Source organism: Phragmites australis, chromosome 10, assembly GCF_958298935.1.
Source record: "Phragmites australis chromosome 10, lpPhrAust1.1, whole genome shotgun sequence".
NCBI lineage: Eukaryota > Viridiplantae > Streptophyta > Magnoliopsida > Poales > Poaceae > Phragmites > Phragmites australis.
The window spans coordinates 31,174,976-31,198,040 of NC_084930.1; the positions used below are offsets into that span (position 1 = coordinate 31,174,976).

At 43.0% G+C, this 23,065-nt stretch overlaps 1 protein-coding gene across 1 annotated transcript; it reads left to right on the forward strand.

Annotated features, from left to right (window-relative positions):
• Window positions 1–7,824: 7,824 nt before the first annotated feature.
• Window positions 7,825–15,455, forward strand: LOC133930707 (uncharacterized). The gene is made up of 9 exons (XM_062377422.1): window positions 7,825–8,042; window positions 12,210–12,962; window positions 13,070–13,162; window positions 13,262–13,357; window positions 13,470–13,631; window positions 13,760–13,825; window positions 14,368–14,433; window positions 14,512–14,580; window positions 14,887–15,455. The coding sequence occupies exons 2-9, from the start codon at window positions 12,312–12,314 to the stop codon at window positions 15,121–15,123; spliced, it is 1,440 nt and encodes a 479-aa protein (XP_062233406.1). The 5' UTR covers window positions 7,825–8,042; window positions 12,210–12,311; the 3' UTR covers window positions 15,124–15,455.
• The last annotated feature ends 7,610 nt before the right edge of the window (window positions 15,456–23,065 follow it).

Genomic DNA, 23,065 nt, shown 5'->3' on the forward strand with positions numbered 1-23,065 from the left:
ACCTCTTTGTGATTATATCAATTTATCTACCTGTTTTATCTTTTTTCTTTTCTCACTACCAGACAAATACTTTCGAGTAGACATCTTATCACATGATATTATGAATAAATATAAAAAATAATTAGAGATAAGGAGCAACAACACTTAGAACTCTTAAAGATCATAATTCAAAAGATGCCCCTGCCCCTTATTAGGGCTGGTAATGGATCGTGTCAGATTCGAGTGGAGCAAAACCATGTCTTACCTGACACCCACGAGCCCCAACCCAACCCAAATCCGAATTACCAAACGGGCTAAAACTGCAACCTGTACCCGAACCCGTCAGGCGCCTGTCGGGTTCAGTTTAGCAGCACCACCATCATGGCTTCCCCGCCCCCTAGAAGTCGCACCCACTGCTGCACGATCGGTCTCCTCCTCTCCCGGCGAACCGCTGCCATGCCATGCCCAACGACCTCCTCCTCCTTCGTTGATCGCTGGCTAAAGCAGAGCTGGGATCGAACCCTTCCTCCTCCTCGGCGGCGGAGTCCTCCATGGCTTCCCTCATCGAGCGCACCACCTCAACCACCGCACCCTCCGTCGATTTCCGTGCACCAATACTCAATTCCACTAAACCCTAATGCGCTGATCGCCTCCGGTCCTCCTCCTTCTCACTACATGCGTAGGTGCGGCTCCTCGCCTTCAACATCGCCAATGAGCTCTTCATGTGCTCCAAGCTCTTCCGCTCCCTCAACGACGCACTCGATGACTTCCCGCTCGTCATCGGTTTCCGCCAAGCACACCAACTCCCGTCTCTGGCAGCCTTCGCCGCGCTGCTCTACAAGGCTGTCGTCTAGGCACTCAAGCCGTCAATTCACAAAATCACAAGGCTAGCGCGGTGAGGGCGATGGCTACCGGGGGTCGGTTGCCGAGAGATGGTGGAGGGGCGGCGGCGGCCGGGCAACGACAGTTAAGAGATGGTGGCCGGGCAGTGGCGATCGAGAGATGACGATGGGGCGGCGGCCAAGACCGGAGAATCGAAGAGATGGTGGCCGGGACTGGGAGATCCAGATCGATGTGCAGTGTGATGGGGCTGAGCTATGTTTTCACGGGCATGGGCTAGGCTACAAACGGTAGGCTGTGCTACAACTTCAATGCAATACCGGGTAACCCGTGGGTACCTATGGGCGAAATGTCAAACCTGAGCCTGACCTAACTCTATTCGGGTACCCAACCCGCCAGATCCATGGGCAAAAATGTGAACCTGAACTCAGACCTGTCGGGTGCAGAACCCGCGAGTACTCGGACCCACGGGTCCGATTGCCAGCCCTACCCCTTATCTTCACTCTTCAACAATTAACTCCACTGCTCCATGGCTCAGGCTTGAGCACCATATGCAGTTGCACCAGTGACCAGTGCACAACAGTGGGGAGCCGGGGATGTCGCAGACTCACCGTCGTCAATCGCCTAAGTAGCAAAAAGAAGCAAATAAGCAGTTGGGGTGAGGTCGAGTAATTGGGGAATTTATAAACTTGCAACTTGCGACAGCTAATTGAGAGATTTTTGAGCATACTGTTGCAAAATTAGGCAATTGAAGCTGGGTAGGATGTGATTGCCAATTGAAATCCTCTTTTCCTCCACTAATGGCGCCACATGTAGGAGGCGAATGCGAGGCATTGGCAATCGCCTGCTCCTGAGGTAAGGGCGTGAGGCCATGAGGGAAGACTAGGAAAGGGAAAGGAAACGCCGTGTCGCTGCCGTCGGGAGCCAAGATGGGGAGGATTGGTCATTGGGGAATAGAGACCTAGGGCTAGGGTTAAGGCTACAGGCTACAAGCAGAGTAGTCAAGTTAAGCAGCGTTTGGAATTTAGGCTCTGGAGTCTGGACTGGGCAATTTGTGTGATGAGGGTGTGGTGTATGCATTCACCGTCTAGGCTAGCCAGCGGGCTGCACCTATGCGTTGCGTGCCGCTGGGCTGGGCCCAACCTCTGAGGACCGAGGAGCCCTAGGCAGTCACACCTGTGGCCCATGCTTAGGGCCAGGCCTACATCCGCGTTCTCCCACCAACATTGCGGGACCGCGGCACCAATACACTCCCTCTCTACCATGCGCTCTAACGAGCACAATCAAGTGTCTGTTCGCGCATGTGATCCATCGCTGAGCCACTTGTCGATGGGCTCGTCACCCTGGCTGAATCGCAACAGCGTCTAAACCATCTTGGTGGCTTTTGTCCCTAGTAGCGGTGAAATCGAATCGGATACAGACGGATATAGCTTATCTTGTATCCTATCTCACATTTTTTTTCTTGAAGGAGTCAGATTTAAACACGGATAATGCCGGATAATCATTTCTTCATCATGTATTACTTTTTTTTTCTCAGGGTCAGGGTCAGAGCGGATAGTACCACAAGCTTTAGGTTAGTCGAATAGATGATTTTTCATATAATTTGCATTCCTATATAACACATTAAATAATATATGGTGCAATCAAAGTGAGCACATAGAGTGATCGTTAGGATGTAAAAATAAGAACATTCAGTATTATCTATATACAGATGTGTAACAATTTAACTATATATTATCATATTTTTAGATAAAATTATAATAAATTTTCTTATAATACTTAACATTTGAATACTTCAGACGGATACTGATCATCTTATATATTATCTTTTTTCTTAAATCCAAAATCAAACATATATACTAATCATTTTATATTTACTTTACAAACTTTGGAGCCGACAGATGAGTGGAAAATATCCATCCCGTTTTCATGGTGGTCCCGGAACAACAGGGAGACAACGACGGGTGATCGGTAGTACGCGCGCACAGCGTGCTCCCGTTTTTACTAGGAACAGTGTTCGTGTACGCGTCTCATCGGTGCCACCATCAGTTTAGCTTTCGAGCGTACGGCCGGCGGGTCGTCACGTGGATCACCCACTCGCCCGTCCGGATCACCCACTCGCCCGTCCCAAGAAAATGGCGGAAACGATATGAATCACGCATATGACTTTGCCCGAAAGCATCTAAAATATCTGATGGCCAGGCGTACGTGTCGACATCGCAAGAAGGGGAACGATGAACATCATCTTGCACTGGATACTCAGGACAGCTATTGCTCCGTGGATTGATTATTTAGTAGACTGAACCGTGATTTGTCCGGCAAGGTTGGTGGAATTAACTAGCGAGCAAGGACAAGTGGGCAATTGATTTCTAGAATTACGCAACTAGGCATCATAAATATCTGTTCAGTTCGCTACTGATATAGAATATCCAACATTCATTAGCTGATGGTCAACGCACCCAACTGCTAAATATTCAGTATCATGCATGATGGATGGTACATGCATGTAAGTTATTGCACACATGTGAATAGGATATTTCGGCATGTACTGACATAATTGGTAATAAATAGTATTTGTAGCAGTCATTATTACGATAGTGGATCTTTGTCGTTACCGTGTGGTAGCAAGCCAAATGTTTTTTTTTTTTCAGAATCGCAGCTCTCACTCACACAATCGTACAGGGACTGTACGAACGCCCCGAGGGGCAACACCGGGGCTCGAACCCGGATTGCTCCCCCGACGGCAACCTTCAGGAGCCACTCGGCTCGGCTGCGAATGTAGAGGGTTGTAACTTTACGGACCATAATTGCGCTTATTAGGCCGTAACATACCATTAACTTCTGTTATGCAAAACCTAGCGTCAATCGTGAGTCTATCAGAGACACTGCCACCTCCGATCTAAACCTAGCGCTGAGTCTATAAGGACTGAGGAGCCGCTGCCACCTCCAATCTAGTGCTTGTGGTCTATGGCCACCAGCCTCACCGCCTACTAGTGCCGCCGCCAGCACTCCAACCCAGTGCGTGTGCCCTCCACGGCCTCCACCCATCGGCCCGTCGCCAGCCACTCTCCAATCCAAACATCTAGTGTTTGTGCCCTCCACGGCCTCCGCCTGTCGGCCCGCTGCCAGCCACGCTCCAATCCAAACATCTAGTGTTTATGTCCTCCACGGCCACTGGTTGCCGCAACCTAGCATCAACCATCAATCGTGAGTCTGTCATGAGGATCGATGAACTACTAACCGACCGCATGCACCCCATGAGGATTGAGGAACTGTGAATCCAAACATTCAGTGCTTATACTCCTGCTCCACTATCGCCGGCCTGTCACCTGCTAGTGCCGCCAGTAAGATCTTCCAAATAGACCTTACAAGACTTTGTATTTGCTGATCAATTTTGCTTGTTATTCATTATTTTCTAGTTATTAATTACTATTTTATCATGTTAAAATGTCAAGTACCATGATCTGTACTTAAAATTGTGAGTATTCTTTAAATTCTGCTATTCGCAATCCGCTACCACTCCTGCTATTTATTAGCTTGCATGCTTACTAGTGCTTGCGAATGCGATAGTAGCTGTATTACGAAATTCAGCATCTCGATCGATCAACGTCTTCAACTGTTACAGAATAATATTGTGGTACGTACGGAGGTTGTCGCTAGCTAGTAGCTTAGTTTGGTTCTCATGGACATTTCATCGTCATAATTCATAAAGCAGCTGCGTACGTCTGGGTCTGCTCTTGCTAACACGTCTCTACCCTAAGGCCTAAACCTACCGTGTCGTGCAGAAATGTAGGGGCGGATTCACCCTGAGGCTCAAGCCCCCTATCCCGACCGCATCTGAAAGCCCCTTCTCAAATTTTTAGTATGTAAGAGGAGAAAGAAAAGGAGGATAACCTGGTTATTTTGTGACACTGATCCACCACTGCAGAAATACATGATGCTTGTCTGCTAGCGACTAAAGTTAGCTGGTGGTTATCAAACGGAACGCTGGCAATGCATAGCACAAGCTTGATTCGTCTTTCTTACTTGTGCATTTTATATCGTTTTGATATCGTCTAAGTCCATTTCGTACCTTACGTGCCATCCTCTCTAGATCCCCACATCTGCAAAATTGGGAGAGGAAAAATGGCTGTATTCTTGCCTCATTCACGGGCCGGTCCACCAAGCAATGCTGGAGAGACATCAACCGACGGAGTAATTCTCAGAGCCTTTGCAGCCCAATATGGCCTGTCCAACAACAGAGATCCAACGGCAATCGATCCAAATAAAAGGCCTAAAATTCCACATGACCATTTGCACACAAAGGGGGATGGTAACACCGAATATGCTCTCAACAAATCATCCTTTCTTTTTTCATATTGAACATACGGCAATATTTTGGTATGAATTTTACACACGTGTCTACGTGCATGAATTTTCCGGAACTTCTGGGGGGTGAATATATCCCGTTGAATCTGAAGCCAGAAGAGTAACCGTTACACAACGCGATTAGCCGACAACCACCCTACTGCATGCAGCAAGAGGCTAGGCCATCATCCAACTTGATTACTCTCATCTCAGCCCGGTTTTGAATGATCAACTAACCAACCAAAGACGCTGATGGATCCATGCTTCCATCAGTCATAAGTGGAGAAAACAAAAGGCTACGCTTTGCTTGCAAGCGTTGCGATCGCAATTCCTGCGTGATTAGTTGACCCGACCCACTCAACCATCGATCTGTTCGTTCGTTTCTATGATCTCCGGCGTGCCCAAACCTCTGCCTGCCCCCGCAAACCGGCGGTGGAGGCTAAACTAATCCGCGAACCGAGCCGGGTCCAAAGCGCGCAGCGTTGGTTAAGCCAAGTGGGTGGGCAGTTAGCGCGAGCTGATCCCCGGCCTAATTTGCGGGTACGGCCTCATCATCTATAAGAAAATTATATAAGATTCGATCTCACTTATAGATCTCATCGGACGTCGACATGTGCCTTTTACTGTAGGAAAATGCGCACGCAGAGATCGTTGGATTAAAGATGAACGGTGTGGATGTAGATCTACTAGGAGTCTTTTCCATCCGTGTTTTATAGAATTTTCTTTTGCATCATCTCGTTTGATCTATAACATCATAATTAAATAGTCAATCTTTTTAATGATAAATTATTAATTTATTTACGGATCCAGAGGCTAGGGCTGAGGCTTCCTTACTACTTCTCAACCAATGGAGGCTCCGAGCCCTTAATATTTTTTTTTATCGAGGATGAAACAGAGAAAGAAAAAGAAGAAAAGATAGGGAGATAATAAAATGGAGAAGAACAGAGAGAGGGGATGGACGATCACTTGGTTTTTCTGCATGCCGGAGCGGTGGACTCGGTCGCCCGACAACTGAGCGCCGCGATGCGTGGGTAAATTCCGCGCGAGTTTAATTTTCCACGCCCCGGTGATGCCGGGGGACGTAGACTGATGCTGGCGCACATGCATGCAGCAACTACCCGCTTCAACGTTCAAAGCCGCGTGGGATTAGCGGTAAGTCAAACAGGCACCCGGTCGATGTTGCAGCCAGCTCGCGTCCAATGGGAGCGTGCCACGTGTGATCACATGTTAGAGCGAGAGGCTAATTCTTACTAGGAGTTAAGTGTATGGATTAAGAAAACAAATGTTGATTAAGCGGAGAGGATTAAGGATTGATCGGCGATGATCGATGGAGCATTTGGAGTGTGTTTAGTCGTCCAAATCTACTCCGCTTGGTAAACACATATAATTTTATAAAAAATATATTTAATTAGTTATATCTATTGTTTTAATCTGATTCGAAGATTTGACGCATTTTATTGTTTTCTGTGAGGGGAAGAACAACCGAAATGATGGACCGCCGTCGTAGGTCGCGACATCCCCGTAGGTGGTGCCAAATGTGGGGCCACGGCAGCGGAAGGGATGTTGAAGCGGGCCCACTGCACAGTGACGGCACGACCGAACCTGCCCACGACTCTACTCGACTCGCGCCGTGACATAGGATTAGTATGGCAGTATCTCATTTCAGCCCCCGGTTTGCTGGTTAATTCTGTTCGTCCTCCCGGAAGTGAATCCTGGTTACGGCGACTACTCACTCGAGAAGAACATGCCCCCAACCGTTAAGACCGGAAACATGAGGATTTTATGGAAGAGAAGTCAATTTATTTGTGAATTATGCAAGATATGTACTTGTAGGCATGGTATATGACTAGTAGTATTCAAATGCCACACCCAATCTCCTGTGTTATAGCGGCAAAACAAATCTATATGGCGTGTACCATCATCGCCCGTGTCTTCTTTCTTTACGGCGTTGCACCTACTCTAGTCCGAATATGAGATGTTCAAAGATGCTAACGTGTTAGTACGTCCATTAGAGATAGTGTGCTATCTTTGGACGTGGCACCATGTTTGCATGTATATATGTTGCCAGCTTGTGCACATCATTATTTTACAGACTTCTGACCATACACGGAAAGAAAATTTGTCAGTTACCTCATCAAACATAATATGAGCTAGGCTTACAATAAATATGGCTATCCAAGCAAAACACATCACACATTGCTAATGCACAAAGCTCGGGTTTTCACTTTTTAAAAGAAAAGAAAAGGAGATAAGCTTCAGTTAACTATTCCATACTTTCAAAGGAAAAAAAAAACTAGTTCTATAACAACAACAGTAACAACAAAATGGACCATAAAAACACAATACTTGTCTAAAAGAAACAAAAGGAAGAACCATATGTTAAATGTTTTGTTCCACCCAATCCATCCATTCCAACGGGGGAAGAGTGTTTGAGCCTCCACTATCCTTCAAGCACACTTGAAATTCCCTCTATAATTTTTAGGTATGGAAGAAGAAGAGAATAAGAGGAGGAGGAAGAGAAGAAAACAAGAGAATGAAGGAAGAAGAAGAAAAAGCTGCTATTTTTTTACTCTACATTCGTCATTGCATCTGAAAGAAACCAAAAGATATATATAAGAATAAACAGAAAGAGAGTACTGAAAAACAAAAAGGCAAGCGCCAACTGCCGCGCCTTTCCTGGTAGCGCTGTGCTGCATTGCACCCCCTGGCTGAGCAACAGCAGCCCAAACACGTCTTTTCTTCATCCCCGGCAGGAAAAAGCCTCCCCTTTTTCTCCTCCCCCTTCGTCTCCGTTTTCTCCTGCCCCTTCTCCAGTCCCCACACCAGCAGCTTCACTATCTCTCTCGCGGTCTCCGTATTCCATCTCCGTCTCCCTGGTAAGTGCTGAGTTTGGTTCCCCCTTTTACCTTTCAGTGCAACCTTGCTGCATGCTTTGTGCCTGCTCTGTTGGGTCTGTTCTTGGTGAGGCTTGTGTCACCCGTATGCGCCTCCAGAGGTTAGGGGTTTCTTGTTCGATCTTTTTTCGCTGATTAGGGGTGGTGATTAGCGTTTCTTGGCGGGGTTCAGTTGTGTGGCAAAGGAGCATGAGCAATGTCAGAGATGGTCCAGAACGATCGTGTGGGCTTAATTGATGCGAGTGTGATGTTTCGATCGTGGTTTGTTTTCTTTGTTTGCGACTTTTTTCTTTGTCTCGAAATATTTGTTCATCGATACGGATGATTATATTCCTAAGTGAAAATTGTATCTTATTGTTTGCAAGTAGTTTTTTTTTCCTGCCTAAATTGTATCATGTAAATTAAATCCCAGAGGGAGAAAAGGAAGAAGCGATTTCGTGGTTTTTAATTCTAGATAAGGATGTATGTGATGGATTTTTCTATAAAGATGTGAGAGTAATGACAGCTTAGACTATTCTAACCATTTCCCCTTCATTTTGTTCTCTTCTCCGTTCCTTTCTGTTCCCATTCTCTTTATTTCTATCCATCTTTAACAGTTTCCCATCGAGAGAAATCGTGAAGGAAAAGTAGAGAATCCCGTTCTGAAGGAAATGACCTTGGGAATCCCTTCGTAACGGGAATCGTGAAGAGAAACCGTTAGAGCGTTGAAGGGAACGAAAATCCCGTCGTGAAGGGATTCTGACCTTTGAAGGGAAACCGTTGAAGATAGTTTTAGTTGTAGAGAGCATATAATCAGCAGCTCTTGTCTTGGTGCCTTGGCTCACAGCATTGCTGTTTCTCACTAGCCATAACTCAGAAATGGAGAAAGTGATGTTACTGCTTTTAATCCTCTCGGTTCTTGATGGTGTCACGGGCCTCACCAGTAGGTCCTCTGGCGATGACCGGAGGGTGTAGGTGTGGTGGACAGGAGGTCGAGGCCCTAGAGCCGTGGTGCTTGGGGCAAGAGAGAAAGAGAGAACAGAGAGAGGGAGATAGGAATTCTTCTTGCTTGCCTTTCATTCATATGCTCCTTTCCTTTATATATGAGAGAGCCCCTTACAAGAGTTTCCATCTACCAGAAAGCATATGAAAGAAAATACATAATAAGGAAGCTAATATCCTGATTTAAGGGGAAAGTAATAATCTAATACCCTGATTGAAGGGAAAGTAATAAATCTGATTCTAGGGGGATATTTGTCAAGGCTTGTTATTGAAACCTAGCCACATGCCACACATGGCTTGGGGCGGTGGCGGCAGCTATAGGTTTGGCCCCACATGACATCTCTCCCTGCCTCCAAAAGCAGCTGAGTTGCTACGACGGATGAGATCTTGGTGCAGCATGTCATGACATTGACGCTCTAGTTCGTCCTTCTGCAGATGGGCATACTTGTAGGGCCGGACGAACACTGTGTCGACGCCGACCTTGAGGTAGATGCGGTGGCTATGGGTGCGGGCCGGTGGTAGGCCGGTCGGCTCCTAGAACAGGTGAGCGTAGTCGTCGAGGAGGGTCAGCATCAGGTCGGAGGGTCGGCCAGGAAGACCATGCCACATCACACGGCAGCCATCTCGGGTGAACATCATGGTGAGGGCGCTGAAGTCCCAAACAATCAGGCCGAGTGAGCCTAGCCACTGGATGCCCAAGACGAGGTTGTAGCCCTCAAGAGGGATCACGTAGTAGGGGATGACGAAGCGCTCAATGTCAATGGCGATGAGTAAGGCACGACAAACCCCCGTGTTTTGCACGTTGTCCCCGTTGGCGTCGATGATGCGCAGGCCCGAGCGGTGGTGCAACCTGATGCCCGTGCGCAGTACCGCGTCTTCCTCGATGAAGTTGTGTGTAGAATCAGAGTTGATGAGGGTGGTAAAGCGTTCGATGCCGATCTAGACTGCAACCTTCATAGTTTGCCCTGTATGGGGCTTAATCCCGGTCAAGGCAGCCAGGGATATCATAGGGCCGTCATCGTTGTCGGAGTCGGAGGGGTCAGGGTCATAGGGCGTGAGCTCCATGAAAAAGAGGCGCTTGCACTGGTGGTTGTGGTCAGGGATGAATTTCTCGTCGTAGTTGAAGCAGAAGCCCTAGTCGCGGTGAGCCTGCATCTCCCTAGGCATCAGAGTGCGCCAGGCGGACGAGACCCGGGGTGGGGCACTTAGCTCAGCCCTTGTAGTGTGTGCTGACGGTTGGGTGTGGTGATGCGGCTCCCCGAGCGAGGAGGTAGAATTGAGTCGTGGCGCTCGTACGCCGGGCAAAGTTCATGGCGTCTTCTAGGGATTTGGCGCCCTGGAGCTCAACGTTGGTCTAAAGGGTCTCTTGGAGGCCAGCCGTGAAGAGCTGGACTTTTTGCCGTTCCTAGAGCGGGTCGACTCGGCACAAGAGCCCCATGAACTGCTTGCAGTAGTCTGCCACCGAACTGAGCCGTCGGAGATGCACCAGCTCTCCTAGAGGGTTGCTACGGATGGAGGGTTCGAAGCGGTTGTCGATGAGTTCGATGAAGCGTGGCCATGTGAGATGGTAGGACGCTAGCCACACCAATTCGTAGCAGTGGAACAACAGCTGGGCGCCCATGGTGAGATGGTAGAACGCTAGCCACACCTTCTCGTGTTCTAGCGTCTATTGACCACGAAAGAACTGCTCACAGTGATTCAACCATGGTAGTGGGTTGCCCTCGCCATCTAAGGTGGGGAAATTCGGCTTGTGGAAGTGGGGGGCGCCGCCCCATGTTGGACCACAGTTGTTGGGGAGGACAAGGTGGGACAATAGTGGTGGTTGCTGTCCCGAGGATCCTCCGGAGATGCCATGGTCGGTGGAGGTTTCGAATATCTCTGCCACTGTCTTGCCACGGCTGTGTTCCAGGCGGTTGATGGCGTTGGTGTGGGCTTATTGCTGCTGGTCGATGTCGCTGACGGGCCGGTCAACGCGGTCGATGGCGGCACAGAGCATCTATTGGCCGGCTAGGAGGTCGCGAAGCATGTCGTCGACTGATTGAGGCTCGTTGGAGGTGGACATGGTGCGTGGAGGGTTGAGGAACTTAGTCTCTGATACCAGGTTGTCATGGGCCTCAACAAGTAGGTCCTGCGACGATGACCGGAGGGTGTAGGTGTGGTGAATTGGAGGTCGAGGGCGGCTGGCTGCTTGGTGTCCTGGAGCTGTTGTGCTTTGGGGAGAGAGAGAGAGAGAGAGAGAGAGAGAGAGAGGAATTCTTCTTGCTTGCCTTTCATTCATATGCTCCTTTCCTTTATATAGGAGAGGGCCTCTTACAATAGTTTCCATCTACCAGAAAGCATATGAAAGGAAATACATAATAAGGAAGCTAATATCCTGATTTAAGAGAAAGTAATAATCTGATATCCTGATTGAAGGGAAAGTAATAAATCTGTGATCAGGACTTGCTGCACCTAGCTTCGGGTGGCGGCGGCTGTAGGTTTGGCCCTACATGACAGATGGCCTAGTTATGAGTTTTATGGTGGAAATTCAGGGACTTTAAAGTGTTATTGTAGTGTCAGAGAACAGAGATAAATGGTAGTGTTAATTTACTTGTAATAATTATTGTACCCGTTTAGCTTTTCTGACTACTGCTTAGACGAGCAAAATGATCTGGTTCTGGTATAAGTATATTGTATATAGCATGATGTGAAGTACCATTCGAGCAATTTATGGTAGCATAAGTTGGCTTAGACATTCATCATCTAACTTCAAAGAGAGGAAAATATTCAGTGGGTTTAATTATAGTTTAGGCTCGTGTATATTTAGTTTTGTCAGTAAGGCAATAATGAAATGGAAGATATGCATTTTGTAAGGGAAAAAATTCAAATAATTGAAGAATTGAATTCACTCTTCCGTAGATAATTTCTATGCTTGACTGTCATGAATATGACAATGCTGTGTGCTAAGGAGCTTTTGTCAACTGTATGCAGTAAACATGAAATAATTTAAATTATCCAGGCATATTTTAATATTGGCTTCCTGAAGTAGTTATCGCGTATGTCTATGAGTAGTTGACAGCTGTTATTTTACCACTATAATTGTGCTGCCTTTGTACAAAGGAAACATTCTTGCCAGTTGCCACCGAAGATTGTCTTGAAAAAATAACAGATTTTCTATTTTGAATTCAGGCATCACCAAATTGTCAGCTGTGGATACTCAGTTTCTAGAAGCAACTCTTTTTCTTAACCTTTTTTGGGCAGAGGTTGCGAGTGGCATTTCTGGGGGTTAACATGGATTACTCTTCTGGTTCCTACTTCTCATCATGGCCTGGCAATTCTGCTTCTGAGAGCTATAGTCTTACTGATGGTTCAGTGGAATCATCTGCAGGAAAAGGAAGCATGCCACCCTCAAGCTATTTCATGGCAGCTAGATCAGATCACAATTTTAAATTCGGTGAGCATGAAAAGGACTGCACTACGCTTACAAACGGCTTGTCATATGCTGGCCAGGCCGATCTATTTCCTGGTCAGATTGTATCTGATGATAAGCTTCCTGAAAGTCTTCTGGAGCTTCAACGACTGCAGAGCAACAGCAATCTGCAGAGTAATTTAGTGGCCCCAGGGGTGCTTCAGCACAATTCAACACCTGGAGGATTTCATACACAGTTGGATACTCCTGGTCTTTCAGAACTGCCGCATGCCTTGTCTAGTTCAATTGATAGTAACGGCAGTGAAATTTCTGCTTTTCTTGCTGATGTGCATGCTGTTTCTTCAGCCCCAAATTTTTGTTCCACATTCCAAAATGCTTCTCCATTCATGGAACCAGTGAATCTAGAAGCTTTCAGTTTTCAAGGGGCACAAAATGATGCTATTTTTAACAAAACAAGCCATCCCAATGGGAACATCTCAGTATTTGACAATGCTGCCTTGGCATCACTACATGTAATGCTCACAACATAGACAGCTTTTTCCTCCAAAAAAAACTACATAGACTGCTGCTACTCTTATCTGTTTCATTCAATTATTTTTTGGTTCTTGTTGTATTACAGGATAGCAAAGAGTTTATAAGTGGTAGGCTCCCCTCGTTTTCTACTGTCCAGGGAACAAACCTAGCTGCCGGTGGTTGCAAGACTCAGAAGCAGGTTTTATTTTCAAACAGTGCCACGAAACAACAATATCTGCAACTTCATCTTGCTATTTCATTTAAACTGTACCAGTAACTCAACATTTCCATTCTGCAGGAGCAAACTGCAATGTGCAATGTTCCTATCCCTACTTTCGTTGCTCGTAACCAGATGTCAGTTACTGCAACACAAGGAGCGCTGATTCCTCCAAAGGTTTTTGCCTTTTCTCTTTAAAAATTACATTTGTGTTCATTCTCTTTGTTCCTTTTATGCTACCTTTCATCAGATTATATTTGACATGGGGTTCTTATTTGCCAATGTTTAGATGCCATCGTGCATCAATGAAAATAAAAGCGAGTGTCCTGTTAGCCACCCTTCTGATGTACAAACCCAAGAAAATTCCGCTAATGGAAATGGTGTCGGCGTGAAGCCACGAGTAAGGGCTCGTCGTGGACAGGCAACTGATCCTCATAGTATTGCTGAACGGGTGAGTTCTTTTTACGAGATTAGTCCACTTTAGGACAAATCGAAAAGTTGCATAATCTTTTTGAATTGTTTGTTTTGCATGCTGTCTGTAGCATAAAGTTTTAACTCCAATTTCCTATTGTGCTGCAGCTTCGCAGAGAGAAAATTTCAGATAGGATGAAAAATCTGCAAGACCTTGTCCCAAATTCCAATAAGGTGCCCTTTTTATTTCTATTTAACTTATCCCATGCATTTTCATATTGCAACCACAGTCGTGATAATAACTTATATGTAATAAGAACATGTGTTCTGAATTATTGTTTGAAATCTACCTAGTGAGACAATATAAGTGAGCAATTATTGAATTTTAGGTCCTTTTGGGAGTACAGATATTTAAGTCTTCAACTCTCCAAATATACTGGATTGAATGTTTTATCTGTTGAGGACAACTTTAGTCAGGGCCTGTTCCATTGGTTCAAGTGTGGTGCTGTTTTAAAGACATGGAGGTTTAGGATCTGTTTGGATTGGAGGTATTTCATTGGAATGTTTTGGATCTAGCTCAAACTTGAACAAAATGCTATATATTCCAACGAACTACCACTCATCCAAACACCCCTATATTGTTGATGCAGAGCTCGTTTAAGAAAGCCAAAGTATCATACCAAAGGATACAGCAGTTTTACTTTCTTTAACGAGGTTGATTTTGTTTAAAAATAACTCTTTAATAAAATGGTGTGAAAATATTTTGATGTGAGCAGGCAGACAAGGCATCGATGCTGGATGAAATAATTGATTATGTGAAATTTCTTCAGCTTCAGGTTAAGGTATGGCTGTGTGCAGTCTTTGAAACGAGCACGGGTAGCTTTGGCAGACAGTTAACATTCCCGATTACTTGGTTTCAGGTTTTGAGCATGAGTAGGCTAGGAGGTCCTGGAGCAGTTCTTCCCCTTCTCACAGATTCTCAAACCAAGGTGCCAAACCTTCTTATTTTCTACAAGTTCCCAATGTAACATTGAAAGAACGTTGTTGTTCTATAATTGCTACTTTAGATTTCACGTTTCTTTCATTTGTGTATCCGATTGCAATATTTCAAATATCTTTAGCTACAGCATGATGGCTTATTGCAACAGTCTTAGAGTTCCACTTGTATTGTAGTTGCATTTGATATACCGCCTTATTTTTTTTTATTGAGTTGTTTGTTATTCACTTAAATAGACACATATCCATGCACCGATGAGTTCACTCATGCAAGTGGTACACTGTCAAACTTCATGCAGGACCTTGGAGGTCAACCTCTGTCAGCTCCAACCACTGCACAAGGACTGCCGGATGTACAAGACTTGGAAGATACCATCTCCTTTGAGCAAGAGGTTGTGAAGCTGATGGAAACAAGTATCACGAGTGCAATGCAGTACCTTCAGAACAAAGGCCTCTGCCTGATGCCAGTTGCTCTTGCTTCAGCCGTATCCAACCAGAAAGGCATGGCTGCAGCTGCAATCCCTCCTGAAAGGTGAAAACACTTGCTCCACCGGTCGGCAGGAGGAAACAACTGCAGAAGACAGAACTCAACGGTTGAAGAACGCACTAGACTCCATAGATTTTGCGAGAATAAAACCCCATGGCATACAAGATAGGAACTTAATCTGACCAGTTCCAGTTTATGGCCTAATCTACTAATTTGCTTGTCAGAATCTCTAGCTTTTCCATACCCATCTGTTCATGTGTATCCTTTTCCTTATTTTTTTCCGGATTGCAGCAGGACGCTTGTAGGATAGTTGCGTTTTGGAAACTTGAATTGTATCTGGACCTATCTGGTTTCTCTTTTGTCCATACAAAATGTAAAATCTACGAAGTGTGAGCTGGTAGTTGCTGCTGGTAATCGTGCGCTTGCATGAATCTTTCAAGCAAGCAATCACACAGAGGAGCAGAACTGTGAGACCAAACTGATTCTGCGCTGGTACCTGGTAGGCCTGGTGCATCGTACATGTGGGTTCCTTCCTGATATGAATCCATGACCGGCTGTCAGTTTGTTAGCTGTAGCCATCATCGGTCATTCGATCAGTTTCAATCATGTGGTGTTAAGTGTTGACAGCGAACGTACGCCATTTGTTTCTCCATGAACTTTTCCTTGGGACATGATGGCTCTTGGCTGGATGTACCAAGTAATTGGAGAAGGCAACTGTGGACTGCAGGGCTGCATAGTGTTGTGAATGACGACGATTAAGGCGCAGAGGCACAGACCAGGGCACACTGAAAAGCCCGGTTACTTTTGAAGATCATGGTTGAGCCACTGGCCTGATATTTCAAAGGCATGTGGGGATAAAAACTGAGTAATTTTCTTTCATGGAAAATTAAGTAATTTTAGGGCTTTGTTATATACTAATTACTTATTAACTATCAGAAGTTGGTATGCAAAAATATAGAGAACAAAGAGAGTAAGAGATAAAATAAGATATTCTTATTGTCTGCTAGATGTATGCAAACTCCTATATATACATAGCCATATAACATTGTTTCGAGAATTGATACTAGGAGAGTTACATCACTAATACCATGAAGGTTAAAGATTTTATGTTATAGGGGTTATGGACATCCACATAAATGAAGATTTCATAACACTCCCTCTTGAATGTCCATTAATTATGAATATGTATGCCTCGTTAAAAACCTCACCAAGGAAAACCCCAGTGGGAAAAAACCATGGCCAAGGAAAAAAGAGTGCACCCATATTCACTCCCCTTGATAGCAATATCACATAATGTCTTTGAGTCGTTGTAGTCCAACATCGTGAGTCAATTTCTTGAATAGTGAAGTGGGGAGTGCATTCGTGAATAAGTCTGCTAGATTCTCGCTTGAACGAATTTATTGGACTATAATAACACCATCCTTTTGAAGAATATGGGTGAAGAAAAACTTCAGCAATATATATTTCACTCTATCTCCTTTGATATATCCATCTTTTAATTGAGTGATGCAAGCCATATTGTCTTTTTGTATGACTATAGACACTTCTTCTGAAAGTAAATTGCATTCTTTGCGAATATGATGTGTCATATTTCTTAACCACATACATTCCCTGCTGGCTTCATAAATTGCCAAAATTTCTGCATGGTTAGATGAAGTTGCTACTATAGTTTGCTTCATTGAGCACCATGAGAAATATGCATCACCACACATGAAAACATAACCACTTTGTGATTGACCATTGTGTGGATTAGATAGATGCCCTGCATCTGCAAAACCAATTAGTTCTCCCTTGCATATATTAGAAAAATATAAACCCATGTCCTTTGTACCTTAAAGATAACGAAGTATATGCTTCGCACCATTCCAATGTCATCGTGTAGGACAAGAGCTATATCTTGCTAACAAATTAACAACGAATGAAATATCAGATCGTGTATGAGTAGAAAGATACATGAGTGCTCATATGACACTTAAGTATGGCTCCTCAGGACCAAGAATTTCATAGTCACTTTCTGGTGGGCAAAAAGGATCTTTGGTTACATCAAGTGACCTCACAACCATTGGGGTACTTAAGGGATGCGCTTTATGCATGTAAAATTGTTTCAATGTTTTGTCTGTATAAGTTGTTTTATGCAATATAATTCCATCCTCGAGATGTTTAATTTGTAATCCAAGACAAAATTTAGTTCTCTCCAGATCCTTCATTTCAAATTCCTTTTCCAAGCAATCCATTGCCTCAGTAACTCCATGAGGAGTATCAATCAAATTTGGATCATCAACATAAATAGCTATTATCACACATTCAGATCCGGATCTTTTTATGAATATATATAGACAAATAGAGTCATTCTTGTACCCCTCTTTTGTCAAATATTCATTGAGACGATTATACCATATTCGGCCAGATTGCTTTAATCCATATAATGACTTGTTCAATTTGATTGAATATTGTTCTCGAGAACCTGCTCCTGGCAGTTTAAACCCTTCAAGGAGTTTCATGTATATGTCATTGTCAAGTGATCCATATAAGTATGCTGTAACAACATCCATGAGACGCAAGTCAAAATTCTCTTATGTTGCCAGACTAATAAGATATCTAAGGTACATCCATCATAAGAGAGTACGTTTCTTCATAATCTATATCAGGTCTTTGGGAGAATCCTTGGACAACTAATCGTGTCTTATATCTTGTAATTTCTCCTTTCTCATTTCGTTTTCACACAAAGACCCATTTATAACCAACATGTTTGACACCATTAGGTATATGGGTTACATGTCCAAAAACTTCTCTTTTGTGAGGGAATTTAATTCTGCTTGAACTGCGTTATTCCATTGTGGCCAATATTTTCTTTGTTTGCATTCCTCGACTGATCAAGGTACTTGATCCTCATTTTCATCCATAATTTCTAGTGCTAGGTTATATGCAAATGCATCATCAATGATGATTTTATCATGGTTCTAAATTTTTCTAGACATGACATAATTTAATGGGATCTCATTTTTTGAAGAATCATGTATATTTATTTCCTTTGTAGCATTACTATTTGCCATCTACTATCTCTTCAAGAGATTTTTCTTGAATTATCGTTATTTCCTCGACCTGGCCATCTTGATTATTTGTTCCTTTTCTTTTTTGAGGATTTTTTTTTTGTCTTTGGAACCCAATGATCTACCACATTTTATAGTAGGTTTTGATTCATTAGCGGTGGACGGTTGCCCGTCTTGGACATTAATTTTTTTAGTAGCATTAGCAGCTGGAATATGTGACTCTGTCACTCTTTTCAAGTATGTGAAAGCGTCTGGCAAATTATTTGCTAAACTTTGTAAATGAATTATCCTTTGAACTTCTTGCTCACATTATTTTGTGCGAGGATCAAAGTGAAATAGTGATAATTCTTTCCAACTTATTTCTTTATTCAGCTGCTTGTTGTCTCCTCCTGTTGTTGGGAAATTTGATTTATCAAAATGACAATAAGCAAATCTTACGGTAAATACATCTCATGTTGATGGTTCAAGATACTTTATTATAGATGGGGGCTCATACCCAATATATATTCCCAACCTTCTTTGTGGTCCCATCTTAGCGCATTTCAGTGGAGCAATTAGAACATATACTGCACATCCAAAAGTTCTTAGATGAAAAATATCTAGCTCTTTGTCATAAACCAATTGTAACGGGGAGTCAGTATGATAACTTGTTGGCCTGATGCAAATTAATGTTGCTACATACAAAATAGCATGACCCCAAGCATGTGTTAGGAGTTTTGACTTCATAAGTAATGGCCTTTCTAGTGCCGTTTGATAAGTGATTCCGCAAGAACATTTTGTGTATGAACATGTGCTACAGGATGTTCAACACTTGTTCCAATCGACATGCAGTAATCGTCTAAACTTTTTGATATAAATTCACCGGCATTATCCAATCATATAGCTTTGATAGGATTGTCCAAAAATTGTTCTCCTAGCTTGATTATTTGAGCTAACAGCCACGCAAATGCCCGGTTGCGGGTTGATAACAAGGAGACATGTGACCATCTAGTTGATGCATCAATTAAAACCATGAAGTATCTAAATGGTCCACTTGGTGGATGAATGTATCCACATATATCTCCTTGTATGCACTCTAGAAAAGCAAGGGATTCATGTCCAACTTAAACCAGTGATGGACGCACAATCAGTTTTCCTTGAGACTATGCGATACATGAGAAGTCATTAGATTGAAGAATCCTCTGGTTCTTCAACATATGCCCACATGAATTATTAATATTTTTTTTTTTGCATCATTACTGATCTAGGATGGTCTAACTGGTCATGCCAAATAATAAAGTTATCATGGTTGGCGAACTTTTGTTCTACCACCATATATGATTCACTTTTATTGAGATTTGTGTAGTATAAACCAAAAGGCAATGTTAGTAATTTTTTCAACACATACTTTTTTTTCCAATGACATCTTTGTAATGTTGAGGTACTCCAAATTATCCTCACATATTGTCTCAATGTGATATCCATTTTGTCGGATATCTTTAAAGCTCAACAGATTTCTTTGAGACTTGGGGGAATATAGTGCTTCGTGTATGTTTATCTTTGTCCCACAAAGTAATATAATTATGGCTCCTCTAGAGCCCTGTATCAATTTAGCACTTCCGGATATAGTATGAATAGTTGCATCTTGTGTCACAAGATAAGAAAAATACACTTTACTCTTTAATATGGTATGTGTTGTTCCACTGTCTATAAGACATATATCTTCTTCATATACAGGCTCTTGAGTCAACAGCTCATCCATTCACTTCAAAAGAAAATACACTAATAAATACTAATACGTTTAAAATGAATTTATAAGTAGTGACACAATATAGCCATGAATGCTAAATACAAACACAATAGAAATTATTCATTCATAAATAAGGTGCAACATGCTTTATTCTTACTATTATTACATCATATTTATTCATGCATGAAGAAATAAGTAACAACTAGATGATCTATTCTTGTGTGAAGAAATCAGCAACATCTAAGTGAGTTGCATGATCGTGGCCGTGTTCTCCATAATCTGTCACACCAATAAGATCATCTTTGAAAATATCATTACCACTGCCACTTGCAAAGTTTGTCTCTATCTTTTTCTTTTTCTTCTCAAGTGATTCTTGATATAGATCGATAAGGTATTTTGGTGTACGACAGTTACGTGCCCAATGAGTTCTTCTCCACAACGGTGGCATGTATTTTCAGTTATTTCACCTTTCTCTTTATATCCCTTTTCTTGTCTTTTATGAGGATTGACTGAGTTTTTGAATTGAACACCATAATTTTCTCTACCATGGCCACACCCAAATCCATAACCACGACAACAGCCATGTCCGCATCCGCGACCTCGTCCATGTTGTGAGAAACGGTGACATCCTAAGGGGGTGAATTAGGACACTGAGAAACCTAAAACAAATTGGCTCAAAAAACTTCACAAGATAAATCTATATCAATTTCTATCTAAATGGGCTCTAGGTTTATCTAATGTGTCTACTTTACCGCTCAAGAGAATTACAACCTACTCTAGCAAGGTAAATTGCAAGTATGTAAATGCGAAAACATAAATAAGGTAGAAAGACAAACTCGGCACAAAAGATTTTTATCCCATGGTATCAATGACATGAATGACACCCATAATCCACGTTGGAGCTCCACAAAGGATATGCTCCCAGCAACCAAGTCTTTTCCGTTCACAACTCTTGAGCTACAAAGTCACCAAGATAAGGTCTCAAGCACGATGAGTCACCATGCTACCAAGACAAGATCTCATCACTAGCCTCTCTTTCGGTCACTTACCGTCGTGATCACTTTGGAGTTTGAGTCACCAAGTCAAAGATCTCCGTGTCCCCGTACATGTGTCTTGCTGCCACTCCACACTAAATCGGATGGTCAACAAGCTTGAGCCACCAAGACCCAAGATACTAGTGAGTCACCAAGACTCTAAGGCGCCAACATACCACTCGATACAAGTTACGATCACTCCTTGATCCCTTCTTCAAGTCACAGCACCTAGCTACAACTCAATCTAGGCCTATAAGCACTAAAAACTCTCTAATCTTGTGCTTAATCGCCTTGAATGATCACTTTAAGCACTTTGGTTGCTTGGATGTCTTCTCAAGTGTATATGAGCTTCCTCTAAACTCCAGCAACATGCCACACCTTCAAATGACTGAGTGAAGTGGTATTTATAGCTTCAAACCCGCCAACTAGCTATTTTCCTAGTGGCTCAGAAAAGCTGTTAACACTGGATGATTCGATGAGAACAGTAGTACTAACATCAAATCATCCGGTGAGTAGAACCTCATAAACTAGCCGTTGGACTTTCACTCAAAGCCTTTGTGAACATAGGACACTCTGGTGTGCCTTCAAATCCATCACCGGACCTTCCGGTGAGTTATCTTGAGCTGTTCGAGCCTTTACAGCCTTTGTGTAAAATGCTCCGGTGCATTCATCTAGTGTTCATTCCATTCACACCAGACCATGCGGTGAGTTAAATCTTCTCTTCTTTTCTTTGGAAATGGTTCGATGCAACTATTTATGTGATCACCAGACTATCCGGTGAGTTAATCTTCATTCTTCAGCAATTTGTAGTCGCCTCTACAAGAAATATTCCGGTACTATACTCCGATGTGCACAAACCAAGCACCGGACCTTCTGGTGGGTTGATATTCAGTCTTCTGCATTTGCATTCTTCTCTGCAAGAAATACTCCGATGTTACACTATGCAGATCACAGGACTATCCGATGAGGTCCTTAACCTTCTCCCCCTTTGTTAAAAAAACTCTGGTGAGTTCAACACACAGAGCATCAGACTATCTGGTGAGGCTATCAGTCTCTATGCACAATGCTCCGGTGAGTGCAAACTCCTCTGCACTGGACCTTCCCATGAGGTTAATTCTCTTGGGACTTCTCCAATTCAATAAAACTTTGTCCCGAATGAGGTAGCTTCTTGATGTATTGCATCCATGAGACTTACTAATATATATTCTTGGCAAACATGTTAGTCCCAATGACTATGTTGTCATTAATCACCAAAATCATAATCATGATCTAATAGGGTCATTTTCGCTACACACGTCCTCTATTTTGATTATCATATCTAGTTGCATTTGCTTCTAGGAGTGGACTTGAACCACTTGGATGGGACTTGTGCTTTTTCATCAAAAGTTCATTATTTTGTTCAGTCACTAGTTAACAAGAAATAAGTTCAAAATATTTCTTGAATACTTTCTCACGGTATTGCTGCTAAAGTAGTACATTTGAAGCATGAAATGTAGAGTATGTTTTCTCTTCTCATCAGTAACCTTCTCTCCACATAACAACAATTGTGAAGTGATTCTAAACATGCCTAAATTTTATTCAGAAACACTCTTACAATCTTGCAACCTCAGGTGCAACTAGTCATAATGAGCTTTGGGGATAATTACTATTTTTTGGTGATTGTACATTTCTTTTGATTTATTTTAAAGAACAAGTGGATCTTTATCAGTAAGGTATTCCATCTTTAAACCTTCATAGTGGTGGCGGTGAATAAAGAACACAGTCTTAGCTTTGTCTTGATCAGATGCTTTATTTTTTGTTTTGATTATTTCACCAAGCCCATTGGCATTCAAGTGAATTTCAGCATATAGCACCCAGGCAAGTAGTTCTTGCCAGTAATATCCAAAGCCATGAAATCAAGTTTGGCAAGATTCGACATAGCGAACTACAATATACGAATGCAAAGCATAAATATAGAACAGAGACAATATATAAATTTAATAGACTAGAAATAATATCTTACCGTGGAAAAGGATACGACGATTAGCAAAATATTCTTAAAGAAATGTAATTCACGATAGTTTATAGAGGCAGTCGTGCTGATAACGTGTTACTCCCTCCGCCCATCTCTATAAGGCGTATTTTGACTTGAAAAAGTCTTCGAGAGTGTATTTTAAGCATCAATTTCTCTTATGATAT